Here is a 19,673-nt window from a genome sequence, read left to right on the forward strand (position 1 = left end):
GGATAACACCTCATAACTGTTATGTAAAGCCTTATTTAACAGTTATCTTTGCCATTTTTTGTAGTAGTGAAAGCTGTGCAAAACCTTGAGAGAGAAAAAAAAAATGACGCCATAGACGTGAAAGTTTGTGGGGAAGAAGGAAGAAGGAGAGTAAGGGTAAACCTAATTACAAAAATGCCATAACTCATCAGTGTATTTGGAATAGTTAGATTAGATTAGATCTAATCATACATACATACATACATACATACATACATACATACATACATACATACATACATACATACATACATACATACATACATACATACATACATACATACATACATACATACATACATACATACATACATACATACATACATACATACATACGTACGTACGTACGTACGTACGTACATACATACATACATAGTACCGTTGGAACACTGACACCCAAGAGGAGGGGTTGAATTGAGTGACGAAATCTAATCGATGTAAATCTCGGATTTGAGTTTTTGTGAAAACTAAAACTAAAGCCTATATCAAATCAACACTCAAACACAAGATATAACGTGGTTCAATCTCACCTCTGAGATCTACGTCCACACGAACAAAACTCTTTTATTTCTTTTGAATCCTAAAATATCAACCTCCTGATACAATAAGATTCCCCCATTACTAACCCTAGTAGTGCTCCCCAACACTTAACTCTAAGTGTTGCGACTCTCGGTAATTATGAAATTCAGAAAGAAAAGATCCTCAAATGTGTGCTCCTTATTCAAGCAAATTAGAGGAGAATTACAAACTTCGACTAGTTACTCAATCTGACTAGAACAGTGTTATACTGTGTGCCTTAGGAAACTGTTTTCAACTCTTAAAATCTCCGATTTTTTGTCTCTGAAAAACGTGAGTTATGAGACTGAATTATAATCCCTTTTATAGCTTATGGATTGGTCGAAAATCCTCCAAAATATGTTTATCTTTTACTCCTTAATTTAAGGGATAAAACCTTTTCTTTTTCAGAAAATAAATTTTATCATTTTCATCTTTATCTTTGATTCTAAAAATATAAGTTTTCCTTAAATCAATGTTTATCCATAACCTTGATAACCAATTGATTTTCTTTTTATCTCATACTCCTTTATTATCTCAAAATTCTTTTTCCAAAAACAGTTTTCGAAAATCTTATTTTTTTTTATCAAACTATTTTACTCGGTTTTTATCAAAAATAGGTTTTATTAAAAATCCTAGCTTTCATAAATCGGTTTTATTAGAACTTTATCAAAATCATTTTCTTTGATAAACTTGAATTTCGAATTTCTATTTCCTTTTAATATAGAGATATGAAATTAACATAATTATTTATTCCCTTAACTCTAAGAAAATAATAATCATCCTAATTACATATTTCTATACTTGGCACATAATATATCACCTAGTTCTAACATATTACATTTTGCATATAGTAACTAAACTTGAAATACAATCTTGATTCTTCACTTCTTCAAAGCCTTCCTTCATTTATTCATTTACTTTGAGGCTTGATAATCTTTCTTAAACCAATGTCACAAACTTTCATATTATGGAACATATTATATTATTTATCATCATCAAAACTCAACATGCACATGCACAGCAAATTCCCCTTTTTGATGATGACAAACAATCAATATAATATTATTAAGTAACCAATTGTTCTACCTCAAAGTATGCATTCCCCCTTAACATATGCACCCATTATTCATACATATGACTAATAGTATCAACTTCCAAACCTACCACAAGCTCATATTATATTCAATCCACTTACCATAACATTGAGATATCTTAATGCACAAGTAGAATATTATATAGTTGATTTTCCCCCTTTTGACATCTTTAAAAAGAGCAAAAAGACAAAAATACTGCACATAGTCAGAAACATCCAAAAATATAGTAATAGCTCAACTAAGTAAGCTAGGGATGCTGGTGCTACAAACAACTTAAGAAGCTGATGGTTTAAGAAGGAGGGACAGGCCATGCAGACGTAATTTGACGATGCTACTGTGTCAAGAGCCGGACGCGCACCCTCTCACGTGCCAGTAACTGTTGAAGTTGCTTGTTCACCTGGGAAACATGATCTTGCATCTTCAGACACCCCACACACGCCTCTTTCGAGTGAAAACCTAGGAAATCCTTCTTTAACAGTTCACCTCCCAAAACACACAACTCCATCAGGCTAAGCATATCGTCTCCCATAATATCACGGTAAGTAACTCCCTTAGATGTAGGAGTCAAGACATCAAACGCCCAAAATACGCGAGTGTGCCACTACCCATAAGGTCAGTAAGGTGCGGATGAGGGCAGATTTTTCATATGTTGAAGCACAAGATGAGGGAGACTAATCGGGATACCCTCGGATAATAACCACATAATAACTTGATCCATTATGAGACAATCGCCTGTATTTTCAACCCGAGGAAGAATGGTTTTAGAGCTTAAACTACGAAGAAGTTTATTTTTGGCCGAAAGGAGAGAGGCAGGAAAAATTTGGGCGTGAGGCAGATATCAGAAAGGGTGCAACTAATGGTCGCGTTATCTACCCCAGAAACAAAGGACCAAGTTTGGTAAGTGAGATCCGAAACCCCATCATACGGTACCTAACATTTCGGCTAAATTCTCTACAGATACCGTGATTTCAATGTCATTCACCGTGGAGGTGAGGGTCAAATTTTTCGAAATTACCAAAGATTTGTAAAATTGGTTAACCTCATATTCATAGATGGCATCATTAAAGTTTAACAAATTAACCACCCTTGACTACTTAAACAATAATCCGAAAGAAACTAAAATTCTGGGCGTGAACTCCAAGAGGCCGAAAATATCCGCCCAGACAAGATTTTCACCCCCGTGGTGGAAAATCTTGGCCGTTTTGAAGTAGAAGGGCCATAGGCGGACTTACCGGTGGCAGTAGCCGAGCGGCATTTGCGGGTGGTTGACGTTCCAGTGGGCGCGGCAGTGGAAGTCGACGGTGGAGAAGAACCCGGATTTTTCCGAGTTGGGGGTTTCTTGACTGAAGATTTTTTGGGAGGCCTTTTTTCCCGACGAGTTTTTTTTCGAGTGAGGGGTTTTGAACTAGAGGGTGGAGGAGGAGGAGGGGTTGTTTCGTGGGGAGGAGATGGTGGTGGAGACGAAGTAGGCGTGGCTTGGGAGGGAGGAGTAACAGGTGTAGTGGTGGCGGTTTTCGTGGGTGGCCGTCGAGTAGTTTTTCTTTTCAACATTGTTAGGGTTTGGTTAGAGAAAGAGACGTTGAGAGAAGTGGAGGGAGAAGGTGAAGGAGAGAGAGTTTGAAAGAATTTGGTTCAATGGGTTTGGGTAGGGGGAAGGAGTGAGTCATGGGTTTTTATTTTTGTGAGCTGGGTTTGTGTTTGGGCTGGGGCTAGGATTTGAGGCCTTGAGTATAGTTTGAAAAAAAATTCAAAAGATTTTTTTGAAAAATATTTTGTATTTTAGTCAAAGCAACATCACTGGAATTTTTTGAAAATAGCAATCGTGACACATATACGATTTTTCAGTGAATTTCATGAAGCAACTTAGGTGAAGATTATTAGGACATCATCCATAGCCCTTTTAGGAGTCTTGGTGTAGTAGTGAAATTATTTTGAACTTAGTTTAGTTATAATCTTCTTAACTCAACAGAACATAAAAAGTAGGTCAATGAAACATATGATTCAACTAAGTACCATAAATCAATCCCAATGCTACTCTATGTTTTTCAAATCGTTCACGAGCAAGTGGTTTGGTGAAATATCAGCTATTTGATCATCAATACAGATAAACTCAAGTGTTATGTTACCTTTTTCTATATGATAACGTAAAAACTGATATCTTATTTCTATATGCTTAGTATGTGAATGTTGAACATGATTCTTTGAGATGTTAATTGCACTTGTCTTATCACACATAATAGGCACATTATCAATCATAACTCCAAAATCTCAAAGTTGTTGTCTTACGCACAATACCTGTGCACAACATGACGCGGCTGCAACATATTCAACCTCTGTAGTGGAGAGAGCCACAAAATTTTATTTTTTGGAAGCCCATGAGATTAAGCAAGCACCTAAAAATGTGGTTGTTCTAGAAGTACTCTTTCTATCTACCAGAAATTCGGCATAATCTGCATTGGAAAAAACCAATCAAGTCAAAAGTTCCTCCTTTAGGATACCATAGATACAAGTTATTAGTGCCCCTTAAGTATCTAAGTATTCATTTGACAGCTTTGAAGTGTGATTCTTTTGGACATGACTGAAATCTGGCACATAGGCATACGCTGTGCAGAATATCTGGCTGGCTTGAAGTTAAGTAGAGAAGAGACCTAATCTTACCTCTGTAGATTATTTCATCTACTTTCTTACCCTTTTCATCCACATCTAACTTTATTGCAGTAGGTATAGGTGTGGGATAAGTTTTTGAGTCCTCCATACCATATTTTTTCAATAGCTCCTTCACATATTTCTGTTGATGTATCATTATTCTAGTCTCAAGTTGTTTGATTTGTAGACCTGGGAAGAAACTTAATTCTCCCATCATAGACATTTCAAATTCACTTTTCATTAGTTCAACAAAATAATGACACAACAACTCTGTGGTTGCCCTAAAGATAATATCATCAACATAGATTTGGACAACCAACAATTCTTCCCCCTTACTTTTCAGAAACAGTGCTCTATCTACTAAACCTCGTTTAAATCCATTTTCCATTAAAAAATATAGATAAGCGTTCATACCAAGCTCTAGGAGCTTGCTTTAAACCATAAAGCGCCTTATCAAGTTCGAAAACATGGTTAGGAAAATTTGGATCAATGAAGCCAGGAGGTTGTTCAACATACAATATTTCCTTCAAGTAGCCATTTAAGAAGGCAGTTTTAACATCCATCTGAAATAACTTCATATTTTTAAAAGCAGCAAAGGCTATCAGGATTCTAATAGCTTCTAAATGGGTCACAGGAGCAAATGTTTCATCATAGTCAATTCCCTCTTGTTGGTTGCATCCTTGAAACTTAAGTCTGGCTTTATTTCGAACAATCATCCCACTATCATCCAATTTGTTTCGAAACACCCATTTTATTCCAATAACGGATTGATTAGTGGGACGAGGTTCTAAGTGCCAAACTTCATTTCTCTTAAACTGATTCAGTTCATCCTGCATGGCCAAAATCCAATCAGGATCAGTCAATGCAATTTTATAATTTGTAGGTTCAATTTCAGATATAAAAGCATTGAAAGCACAAAAATTATGAAGAGATGAGCGAGTTTGAACTCCCTTTGAAATGTTCGTGAGTATTAGGTCAGCAGGATGTGAGCTTTGATATTTCCACCTCTTCGAAGTGAAAGATGCGTTCGATGGTATAGTGCCATGCTCTGAGCTGGTACAAACATTTTCGATTATTGGATTGCCTTCATCTTCTATAGGTTCTTCTAAGGGTTGATCTTCGGCAGTTTCGGTTACTCCTTCTGTATTTTGTCCGTGCTCGTCAAAGTTGTTGTTTTGTTCCTTGGACTGTGCCATGCTCTGTGATCCAGAAGCTGTTTCAGTTTGTTTTTCAGCATTCTGGTCTTCTAGTGCATCTGATGATTTTCTATATAGTCCAATAGAGAAATCTTCATCATCATCTACCTGCACTTCTTGAGAATTTTTGTCAGTTTCATCAAATATAACATGAACACTCTCCTTCATACGCATTGTTCTTTTATTGTACACTTTATGTGCTTTACTATGAGGAGAGTATCCTATAAAATCTACTTCATCACTCGGATCAAACTTACCCAAATTATCTTTGCCATTGTTGTGAACATAACAATTACATCCAAAACATATTAAGTGAGATATGTTTGGTTTCCTACCTTTGACAAGTTCATATGGAGTTTTATTCAAGATGGATCGTACTTTAGTTCTATTATATATGTAGCATGCAATACTCATAACCTCGACCCTAAAATTTCTAAAGCCACTATATAATAGCATGGTTCAAGACATATCTTCTAAAGTACGATTCATCCTTTCTACAACTCCATTCTATTGTGGAGTCCTTGGAGCAGAGAAGTTATGATCAATTCCGTTGTCATTGCAAAATTTCTTCAAATCTGTATTTTCAAACTCGGTGCTATGATCAGTTCGGACAGATAACAGTTTCCAATTCGTTTGATTTTGGACTTTTCGAATATGGACTAAAAATACATCATACATTTGATCTTTTCCACCAAGAAATAAAGTCCATATAAATCTAGGAAAATCATCAACAAGTATTAATACATATTTGCTACCGCCTCTACTCCTTATACACATTGGACCACAGAGATCCATATGAATTAATTCCAAGGGTTTAGAGGTGCTAACAAATGTTTTTGACTTAAAGGCGGATCGAACATGTTTGCATCTACCACAAGCATTACAAATTGCTTTCCAATCAAAGTTTATAGGTGGTAAGCCATCAACTAAATCCATTTTTCTCAATTTGTTAAGCAATCTAGCGCTAACATGTCCAAGTCTTTTATGCCAAAGTAATGGGTTATCTTGTATTGCACTCATGCATGAAATTTTATCATTAAGTAAGGTGTTTAGACAAGTTATGTAAACATTATTTAACCTCTTACCTTGCAATATTAATTCCTGAGTGTCCTTGTTAATGATTTTGCAGATATTTGCTTGAAACTCAACAATATTACCTCGATCACACAATTGAGAGATACTTAATAGATTGTGTTTTAAACCATTTACCAGCATTACATTCTCGATGGAATGTGTTAGGGATTTACCGACGTTTCCTATTTCAATTATTTCTGCCTTTTTATTATCGCCAAATGTAACACACCCTCCATTATGGGCTACTAGTGAGGAATTGAGATTTATCACCAGTCATGTGTCTTGAGAAACCACTGTCGAGGTACCATAAGCTGCTTCCTCTAACGTTTACCTGCAAAAGAATCACTTGTTAGTTTCAGGAACCTAGATTTGCTTGGGTCCCTTTTTTTTCGTTGAGCTTCTAGTAAATCTTTCCTAACCCATATTTGAGTAACATATTTTACATTCTTTGCAATACGTTTTTTTCTTAATCTTAAAGTCATCAATTAAGTGACCATTATTTCCACAAAAGTTGCAAATTAAATATTCATGTAGATCCACGTATTTTCTTTTTTGAAAGTCTCTTTCGAAGGTTACTTCTGGCACTGTGTCGTACACTGTTTGCTGACCCGTATATCCTAAACCAATTATATTCACATTGTTTGTTGTGCTAGTTAAGTGATTTAGAGCATTTAGTCCATTAGTCCACTTTTCATACATCCTTCGAGCAATAGATAGTTGTGATTCTAAAAATTCGTCTGATTTATTTAAATTAGTACTTCATTTTCTCGAAATTTCTAAATCTTTTTTAACTTTATCAAGTTCTTCACTTATCTTAGCATCACCGGGCAGCATTAGTGGAATAAATTTTGATTTTTGTCTTGAATTCTTAAGTTCAACTAACTCATGATTTAATGATTCATTTTTTTTTTCAAGACACGATTTTCAGCTTCTAATACAGTGGATGGCACTGTGCCATTCACGATTTCATCAACAAGAGACTTTTCATATCTTAGTGTCTTTTTATTCGATTATTTTCTCTCGTTCATCAATCTTTTTCATCAGTATTTTATGTTCTTTCAGTAAGTCTTTATATTCAAGTTCCAGTCCAATCTTTTGCTTGATTAAGTTCTTTATTTCCTTTTTCATAATCGAGAAGTTATGATTCATATCTTGACAGTCATCAATAACGTTTTCAAGTAAGGTAACAAGTTGATTTTTCGAGAGAAGATGAATTGAGGGTTTCAAGGATAGTAGGCTTACCTCACTTTCTTCGATTTCTTCTAGAAAGCTCCAACTTTTGGCCATCAAGCATAGATGGGAGTCATCGTGGCACTGTGCCGTTTTCAGTGATTTATGTACAACATTCAGACATAGTTTAGCCTTATGGCACTGTGCTATGCTTTGTTCTTCATCAGAATCCAAATCTCCCCAAACTGCAGCGATAATTGCTTTCTTGAATTCTTTCTTTGATTGTTCTTGTTTCTCCTTTGGCTTTTCATCATCCCATATGGGACATTCTTTAATCCTGTGGTCGTCCACACTTGAAACAACCAGAGTTAGTAGCACTTTTCTTAAAGTAGTACCATTACCTTTGTAGTTTCCACTTCTTCTGGAGTTATTGTTCCTGTTCTTTTTGAGAAAATTCTGAAACTTTCTAGTGAGAAACACAACCTCGTCATCACTATCACTATCTTCAATTTCTAATTCAGTTTTCAAGGCTAAACCTTTATTCTTTGGTTCATTAGTTTTGGAATCTAAAACCCGTTCATGAGTCATTAATGAGCCAATTAGTTATTCTAATGAGAGTTTAGTCAAATCTTTAGCCTCATGGATAGCGGTGATTTTAGGAAGCCATCAATTTGTTCAACTTCTTAAAACTTTTCTTACTAGATCTTCAGATGAATAGGTTTTGCCTAGAGAACGCAATTCATTTAATGGATGGCGTGAATCTAGTGAACATCTCTTTAATGGATTCGTCCTCATTCATAGTAAATAATTCATATTGTTGGACAAGCAAATCTATTCTAGATTGGTTTACCTCATTCGTACCTTCGGGGGCCAACTCCAGTGTGTCCCATATTTCCTTTGCAGTTATACATACAGAGATCCTTGCGTAATCATCAGGTCCAATTCCATATTGGAGAATACTCATAGCTTTGAAATTTTTTCCAGCTTTTGCATAGTTAACTAAATTGTAGTCGTCTTCCTCCTTGTCGACCAGGTTACCTTCAGTATCTTTGACTTGAATTAGGATCTGTCATGTTCTGATGATTCTCTAGCACTCATAGTCTGAACCTTGAATGTAGATCATCATTCTTGCCTTCCACCATCCGTAATCCTTTTCATTGAAAGTTGGACACTTGGCGTGTCTATCTCGAGAGTCATCTTGTATATTCATGATATTTATTCTCTAGAGATTAGTCTTATGAGAATAGCATGCTCTAATACCAGTTGTTGGAACACAAGGTGACACTCAAAAAGGGGGGGTTGAATTGAGTGACGAAATCTAATCGACTTTCGCAAGAACATGCACTAGTACAAAAATGTTGATTTGCGTCCGACCCTGGACCCCAATTCGCGCCGGACTTGGGTCCGACGGCACAGGTTATAACGCAGATGACCTGAAATTCATCTGCGTCGTATGCGAAAACGACGCAGATTAGTTAGCTATTTGCGTCGCACGCTGTATACGGTGCGACGCAAATGGTTCTCCCCAGCCCAACACCAAGCTTCAAAGGATAATGTGCGCCGGACATCGCCTAGGGTGCGACGCAGATGAGTGATTTGCGTTGCACCTTGGGCTACGTGCGACACAAATAGCAACTTTTTTTTATTAAAAAAAACTAGGATTGAGGCTGTTGCAAACTTGCTATAAAGATGATGGTTTCTTCACAAAAAAATCGTAGATTTGTAATAATAAATTACAGAAAATAAAGAAAAAGAGATAATTACATAAAAAAGAATACATAAATTACAGAAAATCAATTAAATAAAATTACAGAAACATAGAGAAGATTACAGAATTACTGAAAGTTCATAAAAGAAAGAATTTCATGTAATCTTCATAGCAACTACAGTCGAAATTTCAGATGATGGTGCAAATCCAGATCTTCACCTCAAACGCAACTACAGTCGAAATTTCACCGGAGAAAAGACTTCGAGAAGAACCAGATCTGAAAATGAGAAAAGATTAAGAATCAAAATTCAACCTCGGTGCAAAGGAGAAAAGATTAAGAATCAAAATCAAATTTCATGAACCCTAGATCTATAAAATAAACCCTAGACTAGGATAAATGCCACAAAAAAAAAAAAAAAATCAGATTTGAAACGATTAAGCAAAAAAATCAGATAATAGAACTCAATTCCATAGAACTTAGATCTGAATTGAAATCCATGAATCACATGCAAAACACGAAATGAAACGATTAAACGAAGAAAAATAAAGAAAAAGAAAGAATACCTGATCGATTACATCGGTGCTTTCTTTGCTTTCGACACCGTCGATGCTGCCTTCACAACGGCCAATAGTTCGGCTCCTTTGATCTATAACGACGCCCTTCACAACGGCCAAAGAAAAAATGAAATGCTGAGATGATGAATTTCGAAACGAAACGAAATGAACTTCGAACGAACTTCTAGAAGTGAAACGAACGAACTTCGAGTTGCCTGAGATGATGAATTTCGACGAGTGAAAGAGAGAGAGAGGGGGGGGGGGGGGAGAGAGAGAGAGAGAGGGAGAGAGGGAGAGAGGAAGACGCGGCTGGGAGATGGGGAAGATGTGCGTCTAACTGAAGTTTTAGGTTAAGAGATACTGACGAGTGAAGTTTTAGGTTAAGAGGGCGGCCCAACTGATGTGCGTCGCATGGGCTTGGGGTCCGATGCAAATTAATAATTTGCAACGCACCTCAACGACGTGCGACGCAGATAGTTGTTAACAATGTGCGTCGGATGGGCCTCGGGGTCTGACGCACATGATCGATATGCGTCGCACATCATCGGGATCTGATGCATATTGCTCGTATCTGCTGGTTGTGAGCAATTGTTTTGCGTCGCACTCTGGCTCCCATATGACGCAAATTCACTTTTTGTGTCGTTTTCATTTTAGTGCGACGCACTTGGGGGGACGCAAATCGTCATTGACCGTAGTAGTGCTCCCCAACACTTAACGCTAAGTGTTACGACTCTCTATAATTATGAAATTATAGAAAGAAAAGATCCTCAAGCGTGTGCTTCTTATTGAAGCAAATTAGAGGACAATTACAAACTTCGACTAGTTACTCAACCTGACTAGAACAGTGCTATACTCCGCGCCTTAGGAAACTGTTTTCACCTCTTAAAAGCTCCGATTTTTCCTCTCTGAAAATGTGAGTTATAAGACTGATTATAATCCCTTCTATAGCTTATGGACTGGTCGAAAATCCTCCAAAATATGTTTGTCTTTTACTCCTTAATTTAAAGGATAAAATCTTTTCTTTTTTAGAAAACAAACTTTATCCTTTTCATCTTTATCTTTGATTTTAAAAAGATAAGTTTTCCTTAAATCAATGTTTATCTATAACCTTGATAACCAATTGATTTTCTTTTTATCTCATACTCCTTTATTATCTCAAAATTATTTTTCAAAAATAGTTTTTGAAAATCTTATTTTTTATCAAAGTATTTTACTCGGTTTTTATCAAAAATACGTTTTATTAAAAATCTTTTCATAAATCGGTTTTATTAAAACTTTATCAAAATCATTTTCTTTGATAAACTTGAATTTCAAATTTCTATTTTCTTTTAATATAGATATATAAAATTAACATGATTATTTATTCCCTTAACTCTAAGAAAATAATTTCATATTTCTATACTTGGCATATAATATATCACCTAGTTCTAACATATTACATTTTGCATATAGTAACTAAACTTGGAATACAATCTTGATTATTTACTTATTCAAAGCCTTCCTTCATTTATTCATTTACATTGAGGCTTGATAATCTTTCTTAAACATTTGTCACAAACTTTCATATTGTGGAACATATTATATTATTTATCATCATCAAAACTCAACATGCAAATGCACAACATGTTCGAAAAACTTAAGTGATGGCCAGTGTTGTGCAATGCTGTGAAGAAGTGGTGGTATAATTTGGTGGTAAAGGTGTTGGTGCAGAGAGTGGTGTTGGTGATGACAAATATTTTTGGTGGTGGGGTTGATGGAGACACAGGGTGTTGATCGAATAGATATATATGAGATGAAGAAGATGTGATGTCGCATATATAGCATTCCCGTCTTATTGTGCTAGTATTTCACGCTTATTGTAGGGACGATAACAATAAAGGCGGGTAGCATTTAGTTGCAACCCTAAGATAATACATAGTATAGTGCAAAGAGATAGTATATACTTCATCTGTTCTAAAATAAATGAAACACTTATAATTTTAGATCGTTTCAAAATAAATAAAATGTGATTTTTCTCAATATATAAGAAAAAATATAGTCATGCTGGATCTTGTTTGATTCGTCTCAATGAGTAATTTATTAATATTCAATTATTATAATTTTAACTAATATGTAATGAAAGATATTTATAGTAATAATAATTTTTAAATATAAGCATGATCTGAACTTATTTTTTCTGATCTGATTTGATTAGATCTGAAATAAGCAAAGATAAGGTGAACTGAACATAGCCATAGTGCATGGAGATAGTTTATACTTTCCCCGATTTAAAATAAATGAAACACTTGCCATTTTAGATCGTTTCAAAATAAATAAAATGTGATTTTATTTGGTATTCACTTCTCTCTATCTCTCTCCTCACCATATGAGTCCCTCTATTTCTTTCTCTATATCTCTCTCCTCAATCTCCTAAATCTGTGTGACAAGACTCTATATTCCATTTAAAACAGAGTTGAGGAAATATTATGATTTTGCAAGAAAGTTGGGTAAACACTTGAAAGAGTAAAAATAGAATCAGAATAAATTATGAGGATTAATGGGAGATATATATATTTATTAGTATTTCGAAAGTGCACCTTGAACCAACTACATATATTTGATATGCACCTTAAAAAACAAACATTTCACTTATTTAGACGAGCAAGTATGCATTTACTTTACTCAAAAGTTGGTACACAGAAGTTGGTAATTGCTAATCCTAGCTACCAACATACACTACCATGAACAGGAATAACAGAGTTAAACTATCTATGGAAATACTACAGGAATAACTACTTAAACTATCGAAATACTTCAATAATTAGCAAGAAAGGTTATCACCAGGAGATACACCTAGCTGATTACAATACTGAGTATAGTACCTAATACGAGCATTAACAGCAGCTGGATGACCACCATCACATTCCAATATTCCATTGATAGCTCTAATGGTCGACCCAAACCCTTGGCCGGAGATAATGAGAGAGTGGACATTGATCATCCAATACCATAAGGCTGTCCTGAAGGCGATAATGGGATCGCTGGCAACTATTTCCGGCGCATTCAATCCGTCGAACCCAATGCTTTGACCGGCTGGTCCGTAGTTGAAGTTCCATGATAGTTGAATTGGTCCCCTACCGTAGTATTGCTTCTTTGGGTTACAGGGCCATTCTCTGTTGTTCTTGTCACAATAGTCGCCTGCGGGTCCATTTATTTCCTCTATGTAGCAAAGATCTGTAGGTGAAGAATATTTAGGCAATTTTTTGTTTGGTGTATACTATAGTTCGCCATTACTCTTAAACTAAAATTACAATTTTAAAAATTTAAAAACAATTTTTTCTGGTTCTCTATAAATGTCCATGTTATCTTACTTAATTGGTTAAGTTTTAAAATGGTGCCACCAAAAACCTGAAATCAAATCAGGTCTATATCATTCGACCTCGTTACTATCTCGCACCAAAAAGAATATTTTCTTAGCTGTAACTTAAATAAATAAGAATATTATTCTTAGTTGTTGCGGTGTAGATTGCTAGATCATCAGCCCTGCAGGAAATCTTTAACAATTTATAGCTCTAAATATCTAGGGATGATAAATGTCTAACTATTAGACATATGCTAAATGTCTAACAGTTATGTGGCCCCACACAAGTAGGAGTAAGGAAAATTGGTGGCAACATACATGTCATGATTATATTTGTCTAAAAAAATATTACTTTTGCAATTTTGAAACTTGTATATCTCAAAAAATATGATCTAAAAAAATTAAAAAAATATGCGAGTATTCATATTTTTTTTTCTACAAATAGACATCCGTATTGATATAATTTCATCACATTTTTATTTTACCCTTCTCTAACTATTATTTAGATTTGTGGAAAAATTAACACAAACACTATTTTTTTATACACAAACAACATATGTTAAAAACAGTATATGTTGTGTACACAAATAGTATTGTATACGTACAAAAACTATATGTTTATCATGAAATTCACATATTTTTATTCTCTACAATAAACATTCATTTTGATATAATTTTATCATATTTTTATTTTACTTTTCTCAAACTGTTATTTAGATATGTTTAAAAAAGTAATATAAACAATATCTGATTATACACAAAACTTATATGTTGTTTGTGTATAAGCAAATAGTGTTTCAATGTGTATGTACAAATTAAATAGTGGTTGTATTTTTTTTCTACATATCTAAATAATAGTTAGAGAACGATAAAATAAAGATATGATGAAATTATATCAAAATGAATAACTATCTGTAGAGATTTTTTTTTATTTTATTTTAAATAATTTTTTTGAGATAAGACATTAACATTAACATATGTCTCACCGTTAGACATTTATCATCCCTCCTAAATGTAAGGGTCTGTTCGGCGAAAGTAGCTGTTGGGTAGCTATTGGAGTAGCTGTTAGCTGTTCGGGTAGTTGTTAGTTGTCGGCTAGTAGCTGTTAGCTCTTAGCTGTGAAAGTAGCTGTTTATAATATAAGTGTTCGGTAAAAGTAGTTGTTATGCTTATATATGATAAAAATAACATATTTTTTAATTATAATATTAATTATAATTATATGATTAATTATTATTGATTATTTTATGGTTAAATTAAATTTCAATATATGAACACAATGCATTATTTTTCTTTTACTATGATGTCCTTAAATTTGTTTATGTATAGTTTTGTCTTTTTAACTATATCCCACTCCATTTAATACTTGTACTTCTATTACATCTCTCATATTACTTCCAATAAAAATCAACTAGCTATACTTGTTGGAACTCTCTAGAGATTTCATGCGTGAAAATGGAACTTTCTGAATTCTCTCTCTTCTAATTTCAGATCTGGGTTCTCAAAAAAAATTCTCTTTCCTTCATTTAACTCTCAAACATTTCAAATCATCTTCTTCGTTTTCATTGTTCTGTGCTTCTTCTTCTCTTTTTTTTTCCATTCTTATTCCCCCAAACATGTCCTCTTGTGGTTAATCTTTCTAGGATTCACATTTTTCTTCTAATATGAGTATAAAGTGGTCAAATTTCGAAGATGATGGTATTTTTCGGATGTATCTTTCATTTCATACGAGTTTTTTTTTTTATTTTGAAAGATCTTTTCATACCAGATGATATTTCAGGAAAAGAGAAGAAGAAATAGCACCAAAGATATGTTTCCAGAAATTCATTATATTTTGGAAAATACTTGTGCGATTTATTGGTATTCCCAAATTAATCCATAAAAAGTGAAATTTTTTATGATATATTCAGGGTCTCAGAGGAATTTAGGTAGAAGACGAATAATTTTCTCAGATTTTTGGTATTTTTTTTCCTTAAAAAACAGAAAAAAAAAACTTGGAACGCTATCTTGATATCTTGAACGTCATATTTTGTAGCGTTCATGAAAAGCTGGCAAAAAGCTACTTGAAACACTAACCACTACTTCAACCTATAGCATGCCAAACACACAATTAGTGTTTTGACTAAGTCAAAACACTAAAAGCTACTCGAAAAGTTGTCGCCGAACACGCCCTAAATACTATGATTTAGCTTCGGTTCTTCGTATTAATAATATCCACTTGAATGATAATAAATTGTTTTTTTTTCCCTTTTCATTTATCATTGGGCCATGTTTAGTTTTATAAATACCAGGAGTGCCACCGACACAAACAAAATTTCGTATTTAATATTACATCGCCACCTCGAAAGACTTCATTACTGGTTAAAACTAATTCGTGCAGCTGAGATCTATAGATAAGTTTGTTCTTTCTATATTGTTTTAGTTACCCTACTTTGACTTCTACAATATTCAATATGTACACATTTTATCCTTGATATCTGTGATTAATAGCACCATATAAATATAGATTACGATTACAAATCTGTAATTAATAGTACTATATAATTATATGAATGGAGATTACATTTATATGTTGATAATCATATATATAAACACATATCTATAAAGATTTCATACTATAATACATTTATCGTTAATTTTTTTTTCTATGACTAGAAAAGCCAAATTGGGTTAGGAGCATCTTAAATATTTTAGAAATTTTATTGCACTAATTATTAAAAATGGCCAAGATTCATAAATCCTGAACAAATTTATTTAAAATAAAGAGAATATATTTCAGAAAATAACTATATTAAGATTAATGTCACAAAATAGCTAAAGCACATAAAGAGTTGGGTGCTATGGACCATGTTTCTAATATCAATAAAAAATTTCAGATCCCCCCCCCCCCCTTAAAATTAGAGGACTTATGCTATAGGTCGCTTTATATAGTCTATTCTACAACTTAGGGTTAACTAAAAAATATTTCATAGTTCCTCGTATGGAGAAACAAGGTGCGTGCATATATAGTAATAAATGACAATACCATAACTAAAGGAAACTCCACATTGTTTAGTACTCCCTCCGTCCCAAAATATAGTTCTCATTTCCCTTTTTTCACGGTAATTTATGCAAATAGAATAAAAGAGGGATAATAAAGATTTTTTGTTTATTTAAATAAATGTTGTATGGGAAAAGATTATTTTAGGAGAGAGAATGGAGAATAATTGGTGAAAGAGCATTAATTGTAACATTTTGGTTGAATAAACAAAGGAAAAAACAAAATTCAAGAAGCAAATAAATGATAGGGCACGGATTTTCTAGATAAAATACGGAAAAATGTGGAACTAAATATGGAAATGGGAACTATATTTTGGGACACCCAAAATGGAAATGGGAACTATATTTTGGGACGGAGGGAGTAATACAATAGTGCTGTGTAATAAATGAAGTCCGTAGCATAGAAATTATGAATGTTATAAAACAAATGCTGATTTTTGTATAAAAAATTACATACTTAAATTGTATATAAAAAGTTATTGAGGTTTATTTTTCATATGAATAAGGTTTACTCTTCGTTTTACGGAAAAAAAACTAGGAAATATCATATAATAATATGGAAAAATGGATCAGAATACCCCCAACTTTGGGCGGTCCGCTTTTAATACCCCCAACTATGAATTATTTTTAAATACCCCCAACTTTGGGGGTGGTCCGCCAAAAATACACCATTTACCTGTTATGACCGGATGAACTGGTAAACCAAAAAACCACCCCCTCTGCTCATCTCTCTCTCTCCTCTCCTCATCCCCCCACCCCCAACGCCCCACTACCACCTTCCCTGACCACCTCAATAGTTGGTCATCTTTCTCCCCAGCCCCTCCCCCTACCCCCAGCGGCCCCCAACAGCCTCCCCCTCCCCCACCACCCTCAAATTTCCTAACCCCCTTCGAAATCCCTACTTGCACCCTTTCTCTCTCCTCTACCACCACCATACCACCCTTTCTCTCTCCTCTACCACCACCTCCTCTCTCCTTATCTACCTCACCACCTCCCACCATGCCACTGCTTGCCACGCACCACAACACCGCCACCACCTATCTACGCCACCACACCGCCACCCCTTCCACCTACACCACCACAACACCATCTCCACTTTCACCACAGCAACATCACCACAATCTCCATTCTCACCACCAAAACACCACCACCAATTTCCATCACTACAACCATCGATTTCCACCAAATTTACCACTGCAACCACCACTTCCCGCCTATTTCACTACCTCCCTCCTTCAATCTCCTTCTTCTTTGATCTTATACAAATCAATCTTATTTTCGACCTCTGTCTTCTTCTACCACCACCATCTTCTGGGATTTTAATTGGGATTTAATGGTGGTTTTGAATTGAGTTGTGGTTGTTAAGTTTCGGTTGGGATTTTGTGGCAGTGGTAATATTGGTTTTCAATTGGGGTTTTGTGGTGGTTTTTGCTCAAATTTTGAGTCGGTGGTTGTGGGTAATGGTGGGTTGAGGTGAGGTTTTGAGTGGTTTTTAGTGGTTGGGGTGGGGGTTGAAATGGGGTTTCAGGTGGTCAAGGCGGGGTTTTGGGTGGTGGGTGGTTGGGTCGGGGTTTCTGGGTGGTTAAGGCGAGGTTTTTGGTGGCAGGTGGTTGGGTCGAGGTTTTGGGTGGTGGTGGGTCGAAGGGGGTGGGGCTGGATGCTTGTGGTGTCGAATGGGGGTGGGGACTGGATGCTCGTGGTGTCGAATGGGGGTGGGTCGGGGTTTCTGAGGGTTTGCAGCCGGGGAGGGGAGAGGGAGGGTATGGGGTGGGGGGAGAGGGTGGTTGATGTGGTGGTGGATAGGAGTCGAAATTAAAAATAAACGAGAAATAAAAAAAATTACCTGGTTAACAGGTTACAAGTCATCTGGGTGCATTTTTGGTGGACCTCCTCAATAGTTGGGGGTATTTAAAAATAATTCATAGTTGGGGGTATTAAAAGCGGACGGGCCAAAGTTGGGGGTATTCTGATCCATTTTTCCTAATAATATCATTCAATAGTTCTTCTGATAACAACATTATATTTAGAATTTATGGTCCAAACCGGTTGGGGTTGGTAGGGCAAAATGGGGTACCCTAGCTCATAGAGTGATCTACCTCGACATTAGCATATAGTGTTGAAAGTGGTCCAAATATAAGTTTAATGAGTCCTAATATCTAGGAGTTCATGGTTACGTGGATAGTTTTAGTCTACCATGATCTTGCAAATGCACGATAATCCCTCCCACGTTTTAGGTTTTGTTTTATTGTTGAGCTTCAATATATTCTTTCTTACTTATCAAACAAAAGTTGTAAAAGTGCTTGCTATAGCTTGAACCTATGTATATGTTACTAGCTATATTTTATCATTTGCAGTGAAAACAAGATAACAATTAACAAGAAGTATGTATAAATATAGTACTATCACTCTATCAGTCAATCTACAAATTCGAACCAAAACTAAGATTGAATCTTAGTGGATGGGATCATAACAATATCTGTGTCAAAAGTTGAATTTACTTCTTATAAGCACGTACATATGTAACAACAGTGAGAAGTTAAGAACTTACGTCCAGTTTCATGCGTAATATGAGCAAAGAAGGCCGCAATTTCACGCTTAGAATCATCAATGGATCCAATAGTACCAAACTGAGGATAGTTGTTAAGTGCTTCCAAGAAAGTATACCTGCTATAAAAATACTTACCAGCACAACTATCATCAGCCTGATCAATGATCCCGCTAAAGAAAGCGTCAGTGACCACATCAGGGACCGAAACATTATTAGGCGTAGGAGGAATAGGGATATAGCAAGGACCTTCTCGGCAACCGTCGCCACAATAATCAGCTGTGGTGCCGCAGTAGCCCCATTGGCTGCAGCAAACACCGGCGTCGCAGCCGCAGTTCTGAGATTGAACTAGGCTGCTTGACGCGCAAGCGATGATCATGGCCAGCACTACTGCCAAATTTGCTTTGAGAGAAGACATGATTTTTGTGTACTGTATGTGTTACTATGTTAGAAATGATGAGTTGAAAATATGATGGTGGAAACTAGGAAAAATGGGGTATATATAGCAAAGTTAAGGGAAGAGGATTAGAGGAACAGCTAACCTACGTACCTTGGATTTTTGTTTATTATAGCATATTAGCATATTTGTCCATATGAATCTCATGCTAATTGTTATTTCTCTGATCATAGAAATATATAGATGGGATCTGGTTCAATTGTTGACCTTTGACTTTGGCGTACTCCTGTAATTCCCAAGAAAAACAAAAGT

General features: G+C 35.3%; 1 protein-coding gene across 2 annotated transcripts; it reads right to left on the reverse strand.

Moving 5' to 3' along the window:
- Positions 1-9,383: 9,383 nt before the first annotated feature.
- On the reverse strand, positions 9,384-19,543 carry LOC104901560 (endochitinase EP3-like). Of its 2 annotated transcripts, XM_048635008.2 has the most exons (3): positions 18,968-19,542; positions 12,902-13,253; positions 9,384-10,145 (listed from the first exon to the last, which is right to left on the reverse strand). In XM_048635008.2, the coding sequence occupies exons 1-3, from the start codon at positions 19,380-19,382 to the stop codon at positions 10,133-10,135; spliced, it is 780 nt and encodes a 259-aa protein (XP_048490965.1). In that variant the 5' UTR covers positions 19,383-19,542; the 3' UTR covers positions 9,384-10,132. The 2 variants fall into 2 exon arrangements, with proteins under 2 accessions (XP_048490965.1, XP_048490964.1); XM_048635007.2 differs by lacking the exon at positions 9,384-10,145 and having other exon boundaries at positions 12,649-13,253; positions 18,968-19,543.
- Between the last annotated feature and the right edge of the window lie 130 nt (positions 19,544-19,673).

This window comes from Beta vulgaris, chromosome 8, assembly GCF_026745355.1.
Source record: "Beta vulgaris subsp. vulgaris cultivar EL10 chromosome 8, EL10.2, whole genome shotgun sequence".
Lineage (NCBI taxonomy): Eukaryota > Viridiplantae > Streptophyta > Magnoliopsida > Caryophyllales > Amaranthaceae > Beta > Beta vulgaris.